At 42.4% G+C, this 10,000-nt stretch overlaps 1 protein-coding gene across 1 annotated transcript in view; it reads right to left on the bottom strand.

The window, feature by feature from the left end:
• dock6 (dedicator of cytokinesis 6) overlaps window positions 1-10,000 on the bottom strand; it is a 141,104-nt gene that overhangs the window by 43,451 nt on the left and 87,653 nt on the right. Inside the window, 2 exon segments of the mRNA XM_084328304.1 lie at window positions 4,542-4,676; window positions 5,901-5,997. Coding sequence (XP_084184430.1) covers window positions 4,542-4,676; window positions 5,901-5,997 — 232 coding nt within the window.

Genomic DNA, 10,000 nt, shown 5'->3' with positions numbered 1-10,000 from the left:
CCGTGTCCTCCTCGAACAGCATCTCTGGGAACTACACACAGTAAGATGGTCAAACACATCTCCGTGTGCTCCTCGAACAGCATCTCTGGGAACTACACACAGTAAGATGGTCAAACACATCTCTGTGTCCTCCTCGAACAGCATCTCTGGGAACTACACACAGTAAGATGGTCAAACACATCTCCGTGTCCTCCTCGAACAGCATCTCTGGGAACTACACACAGTAAGATGGTCAAACACATCTCCGTGTCCTCCTCGAACAGCATCTCTGGGAACTACACACAGTAAGATGGTCAAACACATCTCCGTGTGCTCCTCGAACAGCATCTCTGGGAACTACACACAGTAAGATGGTCAAACACATCTCCGTGTCCTCCTCGAACAGCATCTCTGGGAACTACACACAGTAAGATGGTCAAACACATCTCCGTGTCCTCCTCGAACAGCATCTCTGGGAACTACACACAGTAAGATGGTCAAACACATCTCCGTGTCCTCCTCGAACAGCATCTCTGGGAACTACACACAGTAAGATGGTCAAACACATCTCCGTGTCCTCCTCGAACAGCATCTCTGGGAACTACAAGTCAAATCAAACCAAATCAAATGTATTAACACATGTTTAATGTCCCCATGGGCCGGACATGTCTTCTTTAACACTTTAAGGACCGTCCAAGTATATATACGTGTTTCGGTGCCATGCGTTGTGGACCAGAGCCACGTATATAGCTGTGGCAAGTTGTTATTGTTTTATTCCATATTTATAACGCTATTAACGTCCGCGATCGAGATGCATGACCTACCCACATATTTGATTTTCGAAACATGCAATACCGATGATTAGCCAATGGACATATCGATCTACCAGAATCCGATGACTAATGAAGAAATGCTGCCGGCGATCACATGGCCTGACGGTAGGATACTATTCCCCCAAATTACAGCTGGATTGGACATTGTTTTAAAACCTAATGCAATTGATCACTGACATTGGCTACCTGAACGCACACTGCATTGCATCGGTTTGTAAACAAACCTCTGTCCTCTGAGGCATAAATCGCTGCAAGACTGTGGTCGCCAAAGTGTTAAAGAGTCCAGGAAGAAACATCACAACAAATCAAGAACAAAAAAGAACAGCATAAAGTCCAGAAAATGTTAAATAAATAAATCATACGGTGACATCACAAAGGTTCCAGAACCTTCTATCATGACATCATACGCTGGTTCTAGAACGTCTAGAAAGTTCTTACCTAATAGCATTAACTATTTATGTCCCTCTGATAGTTATGATAGTTATGAATCTGAACCCTGGGTTACACAACACTCCCAGACATACCCCACGCGAAGGTAAGGACAAACTCACTAAAACCAAGCAATAGGAAAAAATGCACCACAGGCAATGTGGAGGAGAGAAACCTTAGAAGGGCCGTTCAAGGGGGGATCTCCCTTCTTAGATGTTGGTGATAATAGTGTTGCAGTAAAAACAGGCGAACAGTTGGTAAGCATGCACTCATGTGTGTGGTGAAACACAGATAAGTGCATGCGATAGCAACTGAACATTTTGAAAGATTTAAAAATAGAGCAGAGTGAGATAGTCAAACAGCATATCTGAGAACTACACACAGTAAGATGGTCAAACACATCTCCAACACTCGCAGGTCAAACACGTTGCACTTGTAGCCAGATATGTGACCGAGCCCAGCAGTTTGTGGTTTGATTGATTGATTGAAAAGTTTATTAACAGATTGCAGAATGGGTACAGTACAGTACAGCTCAATACATACAATTGTTAAGAGGATGCAGACCTGAGAAAGACTTTCGTCTTGTTTCCATCAGGGTCCCCCATTTTCAATTCATCATATGACACACATGACATACAGATAGACAGTACTGCTACATCTATACATTTATGACATACCAGATTTTCAAATACAGTACTGTTTGTGATACTAAAAAAATCCAGAAGAAGAGTATATACATTTGACATAGAAACTGTGCATTGGGGGAGGTTGGGTAGGTGGGGTGGGGCTGTACATTGGAGGTGGGGGGGGGGGGGGGGGGGTTGGGTAGGGGGGGGACACTGTACATTGGAATACTGACATACATTTGACATGGAAACTGTACATTGGAGGAGGTTGGGTAGGTGGGGTGGGGTTGTACATGCTTGGTCTTTATTGTACAACTGGGTTAGGACATTTGTAGGGGCCAGTTTTGAATTGCAGTCTCCCGTAGGTGTTCTTTGAGAGTAACATAACGTGAGGCTAGATTGATGAAAAATGAATGGAAATCGATAATAAAAAAAAATAACAATTAAAAACGAGATTTCTCGTCGGTTGGCACTCAACGCATGGCATGAACTAACGAGTTTTCTCGTGGCTGGCACTCAAAGTGTTAATATTGAGAATTGTGATTCACAAATTTGCAGTCCAAATCGAAAATCGAAAAAGCAAACTGTAAGTCAGTTTTCTCACATGATTTCTCAAATGTCAAAATTAAGAGTTTCAATTGACCCATCTCAAACCCTGCCCCTTCTTTTAACATTCACTTTAGACTGCTATCATCACGCAACCCAGATCACCAACAGATTAATCTTAACTTTGTTCATAGGACTTACCTGACCCCTAGACGATTGCACCTAATGGGTCTCAGACCGGACTCTCGATGCTCCTTGTGTTCAAACGATGCTATTGGTACATATATGCATATGTATTGGGAATGCCCTCCTGTCAAGACTTTCTGAGAAAATGTCACCACTCAATTATCAGAATTTTTGTCTCTGACCATACCGACACTGCCTTCTGTATTGTTGTTGAATGATGTTTCTCAGTTATCAACCTCTGTACATGTAAAGAGACTCATTTTGGCCGGTCTTACGGCTGCCAAAAAGTCGATAGCGTCACGCTGGATTCAACCGGATAAAATGTGCCGGAAGGTATGGATTCTCACCTATCTCGATGTGATTTATCTAGAGATATACACTGCACGAATTGTAGGTGTTAACGAAGCTAGCATAGCAGTCTGGGTAGCTGTGGTTGAGAAGATAAAGGAACGCATATAAATTTAGAATTTTCTGATGTTGAATGAAGTAGTGGATGTATAGTCCACGTGGGGGTCCTGGGGGGGGGGGGGGTTTGGAGAGCGAGCAAGAGCCCATGTATTGTATTTATAATTTTTACGTCTTTTAACACTTTGATTGCCTAAGGCTAAATTCATGATATACCATCCGTTGCCAGCTCTATTTAACATGGAGAAGTTCCCCTTCTTTGCAGGGCTATAACTTTTTAAATTCTATTGCTACATTGCCATTATTATGGCCCATTCAAGGTCCTATATGTATTGTTCATGGTGTAGCAACGTTAAACTTTTTCATTCACATATTCATACTAAAATATGATCTAAAGTATAAGTATGTTTTCATCTCTTTCTGCAGCTTTCTCCAGAACGTGATTTATAGCCCCAAATGCATTATATTGATGATGAAATACAGTTTGATAGCAATCAGCGCGATATAAAAAATTCCAACTGGAAGTACTTCTGGAAGTTACTACACGTCATCTGATGTTGACCGGATGGGCGAGGGGGCGTTTATAATTCCGTGGGCAGCGTTATACCATTCATCTAATGTGGGACATATGTTCATCAGATCAGTTAGTATCGAACACGGAAATATTACACGCTAAAACTCACCCCAGTCTCCGCGGGCCGTTGGGCGATCAGCGTGGGGTAGACAGTTTTCCATTATGGGATGTAAAAATACCCGGTCCATTTCCAGGTTGTATAATGGTATATACGTCCAAATCATGTTGTTTATCGAGTTATTGGCAACGGATCGCTATGTATTGTGTCAAGATGGAGTCGCGGGAGCTATAGAGAGTGGCCGGAAGTAATATGGGTGATCAGCACTTCAGCCACATCACTTCCTGTTTGGCGCTTCTGCCGATCGGCCACCAGATGGCGCTCTTGAAACGCTAGAGGATTGAGAGGAGCTCTGAACTGTGTGTGAAGGCTGGGGATGGAAAATATGATTCCGATCACAGATTTTTGAAATATTGATATTAAAGACGAGTTACGGCGTCTTCGGCAACTTGAGCATGGCAAGGAAGGACGCCTAAACTCGTCCTTTGGCAACTAAAGTGTTAATCTACTTTCATTCTGATTTAATTACTGGACTGTCATTATTGTTATTATTATTTCTGTTATTGTTCTGTGATTTATTGTTGATTATTACCGTTACTGTATTGTTTGTCTTGTTTCATGTAAAAAAAGAAAAAATTCAAAACATTTGGTCAAAAAATAAAAAAAACATTCACTTTAGACACTACACATTTATTCCTCAAATATTTGCATCTCTACCTCATTTTAGCATTTTGTACTTTAGTTTTGTATATTGTATATTATTTTGGTCTTTATTCTTGTAACCTTTGTGTTACCGTATGAAGCACAATCTCAGGGGCTCGTACAGAACCAAGCGTTTCACTGTAATGTACATGTAGCTTATTATGTGACAAATAATAAAACACAACGTGAACATGAACACGCACCTTGTAGACCAGCGCCCTCTGTGTAGTGAAGCAGTGTTGCAGGAAGAGGGCGCTCTGGTTCCCTGCCATGCTGTGCAGAAGCACCCGGAGTACCCCCCCCAGGACGCTCTCCTTCAGCTCCGACAGCACCACCGTCTGGGGGAGACAAGACATTACATCACCGTCTGGGGGAGACAAGACATTACATCACCGTCTGGGAGACAAGACATTACATCACCGTCTGGGAGACACATAACATTACATCACCACCGTCTGGGAGACACATAACATTACATCACCATCTGGAGACACATAACATTACATCACCGTCTGGGAGACACATAACATTACATCACCGTCTGAGAGACACATAACATTACATCACCGTCTGGGAGACACATAACATTACATCACCACCGTCTGAGACACATAACATTACATCACCGTCTGGGAGACAAGACATTACATCACCGTCTGGGAGACACATAACATTACATCACCACCGTCTGAGACACATAACATTACATCACCACCGTCTGGGAGACACATAACATTACATCACCACCGTCTGGGAGACACATAACATTACATCACCACCGTCTGAGACACATAACATTACATCACCACCGTCTGGGAGACACATAACATTACATCACCACCGTCTGGGAGACACATAACATTACATCACCGTCTGGGAGACACATAACATTACATCACCGTCTGGGAGACACATAACATTACATCACCGTCTGGGAGACACATAACATTACATCACCGTCTGGGAGACACATAACATTACATCACCGTCTGAGAGACACATAACATTACATCATCACCGTCTGGGAGACACATAACATTACATCACCATCTGGAGACACATAACATTACATCACCACCGTCTGGGAGACACATAACATTACATCACCGTCTGGGAGACACATAACATTACATCACCGTCTGAGAGACACATAACATTACATCACCGTCTGAGAGACACATAACATTACATCACCGTCTGAGAGACACATAACATTACATCACCGTCTGGGAGACACATAACATTACATCACCGTCTGAGAGACACATAACATTACATCACCGTCTGGGAGACACATAACATTACATCACCATCGCAGACATCTTGGTAGTCAAATAACATGTGATTGTAATCAAATAACACGTGATATAGTCAATCGTGGCCGATGAGCTGTTCATGACGTCGTGCCCACAGGGTCAGGGAGGGCAGGACGTGCCACAGGGGGTCAGGGAGGGCATGACGGGCACACAGGGACACGATGAATACTGCTTACAATGACCAGTCAGTACATGGTTGGTGGAGGGGTCAGGGGTCAGCTGTATTTGTTGTTGTTGATGCGTTACCTTGACTACGATCTCCAGCGTGTCCAGGACCACGAGAGACGCTTCGGTCGCCAGGTTTCCATCCACCACAGACTCCTGCTCCACCTCGGCCTTACTCCTGGTGTTAGGGTCAAAGGTTAAAGTAGTGTTTACATCACTCAGCACCTTACTCCTGGTGTTAGGGTTAAAGGTTAAAGTAGTGTTTACATCACTCAGCACCTTACTCCTGGTGTTAGGGTTAAAGGTTAAAGTAGTGTTTACATCAGTCAGCACCTTACTCCTGGTGTTAGGGTTAAAGGTTAAAGTAGTGTTTACATCACTCAGCACCTTACTCCTGGTGTTAGGGTTAAAGGTTAAAGTAGTGTTTACATCACTCAGCACCTTACTCCTGGTGTTAGGGTTAAAGGTTAAAGTAGTGTTTACATCAGTCAGCACCTTACTCCTGGTGTTAGGGTTAAAGGTTAAAGTAGTGTTTACATCAGTCAGCACCTTACTCCTGGTGTTAGGGTTAAAGGTTAAAGTAGTGTTTACATCAGTCAGCACCTTACTCCTGGTGTTAGGGTTAAAGGTTAAAGTAGTGTTTACATCACTCAGCACCTTACTCCTGGTGTTAGGGTTAAAGGTTAAAGTAGTGTTTACATCAGTCAGCACCTTACTCCTGGTGTTAGGGTCAAAGGTTAAAGTAGTGTTTACATCACTCAGCACCTTACTCCTGGTGTTAGGGTTAAAGGTTAAAGTAGTGTTTACATCAGTCAGCACCTTACTCCTGGTGTTGGGGTTAAAGGTTAAAGTAGTGTTTACATCAGTCAGCACCTTACTCCTGGTGTTAGGGTTAAAGGTTAAAGTAGTGTTTACATCAGTCAGCACCTTACTCCTGGTGTTGGGGTTAAAGGTTAAAGTAGTGTTTACATCACTCAGCACCTTACTCCTGGTGTTAGGGTTAAAGGTTAAAGTAGTGTTTACATCAGTCAGCACCTTACTCCTGGTGTTAGGGTTAAAGGTTAAAGTAGTGTTTACATCAGTCAGCACCTTACTCCTGGTGTTAGGGTTAAAGGTTAAAGTAGTGTTTACATCACTCAGCACCTTACTCCTGGTGTTAGGGTTAAAGGTTAAAGTAGTGTTTACATCAGTCAGCACCTTACTCCTGGTGTTGGGGTTAAAGGTTAAAGTAGTGTTTACATCACTCAGCACCTTACTCCTGGTGTTAGGGTTAAAGGTTAAAGTAGTGTTTACATCAGTCAGCACCTTACTCCTGGTGTTAGGGTTAAAGGTTAAAGTAGTGTTTACATCAGTCAGCACCTTACTCCTGGTGTTAGGGTTAAAGGTTAAAGTAGTGTTTACATCACTCAGCACCTTACTCCTGGTGTTAGGGTTAAAGGTTAAAGTAGTGTTTACATCAGTCAGCACCTTACTCCTGGTGTTAGGGTTAAAGGTTAAAGTAGTGTTTACATCAGTCAGCACCTTACTCCTGGTGTTAGGGTTAAAGGTTAAAGTAGTGTTTACATCAGTCAGCACCTTACTCCTGGTGTTAGGGTTAAAGGTTAAAGTAGTGTTTACATCAGTCAGCACCTTACTCCTGGTGTTAGGGTTAAAGGTTAAAGTAGTGTTTACATCAGTCAGCACCTTACTCCTGGTGTTAGGGTTAAAGGTTAAAGTAGTGTTTACATCAGTCAGCACCTTACTCCTGGTGTTGGGGTTAAAGGTTAAAGTAGTGTTTACATCAGTCAGCACCTTACTCCTGGTGTTAGGGTCAAAGGTTAAAGTAGTGTTTACATCACTCAGCACCTTACTCCTGGTGTTAGGGTTAAAGGTTAAAGTAGTGTTTACATCAGTCAGCACCTTACTCCTGGTGTTGGGGTTAAAGGTTAAAGTAGTGTTTACATCAGTCAGCACCTTACTCCTGGTGTTAGGGTTAAAGGTTAAAGTAGTGTTTACATCAGTCAGCACCTTACTCCTGGTGTTAGGGTTAAAGGTTAAAGTAGTGTTTACATCAGTCAGCACCTTACTCCTGGTGTTAGGGTTAAAGGTTAAAGTAGTGTTTACATCAGTCAGCACCTTACTCCTGGTGTTAGGGTTAAAGGTTAAAGTAGTGTTTACATCACTCAGCACCTTACTCCTGGTGTTAGGGTTAAAGGTTAAAGTAGTGTTTACATCAGTCAGCACCTTACTCCTGGTGTTGGGGTTAAAGGTTAAAGTAGTGTTTACATCAGTCAGCACCTTACTCCTGGTGTTAGGGTTAAAGGTTAAAGTAGTGTTTACATCAGTCAGCACCTTACTCCTGGTGTTAGGGTTAAAGGTTAAAGTAGTGTTTACATCACTCAGCACCTTACTCCTGGTGTTGGGGTTAAAGGTTAAAGTAGTGTTTACATCAGTCAGCACCTTACTCCTGGTGTTAGGGTTAAAGGTTAAAGTAGTGTTTACATCACTCAGCACCTTACTCCTGGTGTTAGGGTTAAAGGTTAAAGTAGTGTTTACATCAGTCAGCACCTTACTCCTGGTGTTAGGGTTAAAGGTTAAAGTAGTGTTTACATCAGTCAGCACCTTACTCCTGGTGTTAGGGTTAAAGGTTAAAGTAGTGTTTACATCAGTCAGCACCTTACTCCTGGTGTTAGGGTTAAAGGTTAAAGTAGTGTTTACATCAGTCAGCACCTTACTCCTGGTGTTAGGGTTAAAGGTTAAAGTAGTGTTTACATCAGTCAGCACCTTACTCCTGGTGTTAGGGTTAAAGGTTAAAGTAGTGTTTACATCAGTCAGCACCTTACTCCTGGTGTTAGGGTTAAAGGTTAAAGTAGTGTTTACATCAGTCAGCACCTTACTCCTGGTGTTAGGGTTAAAGGTTAAAGTAGTGTTTACATCAGTCAGCACCTTACTCCTGGTGTTAGGGTCAAAGGTTAAAGTAGTGTTTACATCACTCAGCACCTTACTCCTGGTGTTAGGGTTAAAGGTTAAAGTAGTGTTTACATCAGTCAGCACCTTACTCCTGGTGTTAGGGTTAAAGGTTAAAGTAGTGTTTACATCACTCAGCACCTTACTCCTGGTGTTAGGGTTAAAGGTTAAAGTAGTGTTTACATCAGTCAGCACCTTACTCCTGGTGTTAGGGTTAAAGGTTAAAGTAGTGTTTACATCACTCAGCACCTTACTCCTGGTGTTGGGGTTAAAGGTTAAAGTAGTGTTTACATCAGTCAGCACCTTACTCCTGGTGTTAGGGTTAAAGGTTAAAGTAGTGTTTACATCACTCAGCACCTTACTCCTGGTGTTAGGGTTAAAGGTTAAAGTAGTGTTTACATCAGTCAGCACCTTACTCCTGGTGTTAGGGTTAAAGGTTAAAGTAGTGTTTACATCAGTCAGCACCTTACTCCTGGTGTTAGGGTTAAAGGTTAAAGTAGTGTTTACATCAGTCAGCACCTTACTCCTGGTGTTAGGGTTAAAGGTTAAAGTAGTGTTTACATCAGTCAGCACCTTACTCCTGGTGTTAGGGTTAAAGGTTAAAGTAGTGTTTACATCAGTCAGCACCTTACTCCTGGTGTTAGGGTTAAAGGTTAAAGTAGTGTTTACATCAGTCAGCACCTTACTCCTGGTGTTAGGGTTAAAGGTTAAAGTAGTGTTTACATCAGTCAGCACCTTACTCCTGGTGTTAGGGTTAAAGGTTAAAGTAGTGTTTACATCAGTCAGCACCTTACTCCTGGTGTTAGGGTTAAAGGTTAAAGTAGTGTTTACATCACTCAGCACCTTACTCCTGGTGTTAGGGTTAAAGGTTAAAGTAGTGTTTACATCAGTCAGCACCTTACTCCTGGTGTTAGGGTTAAAGGTTAAAGTAGTGTTTACATCAGTCAGCACCTTACTCCTGGTGTTAGGGTTAAAGGTTAAAGTAGTGTTTACATCAGTCAGCACCTTACTCCTGGTGTTAGGGTTAAAGGTTAAAGTAGTGTTTACATCACTCAGCACCTTACTCCTGGTGTTAGGGTTAAAGGTTAAAGTAGTGTTTACATCAGTCAGCACCTTACTCCTGGTGTTAGGGTTAAAGGTTAAAGTAGTGTTTACATCAGTCAGCACCTTACTCCTGGTGTTAGGGTTAAAGGTTAAAGTAGTGTTTACATCAGTCAGCACCTTACTCCTGGTGT

Source organism: Notolepis coatsorum (assembly GCF_963971535.1).
Source record: "Notolepis coatsorum genome assembly, chromosome: 14".
In the NCBI taxonomy this organism is placed as follows: domain Eukaryota; kingdom Metazoa; phylum Chordata; class Actinopteri; order Aulopiformes; family Paralepididae; genus Notolepis; species Notolepis coatsorum.
This window is presented reverse-complemented; position numbering and strand designations above follow the sequence as displayed.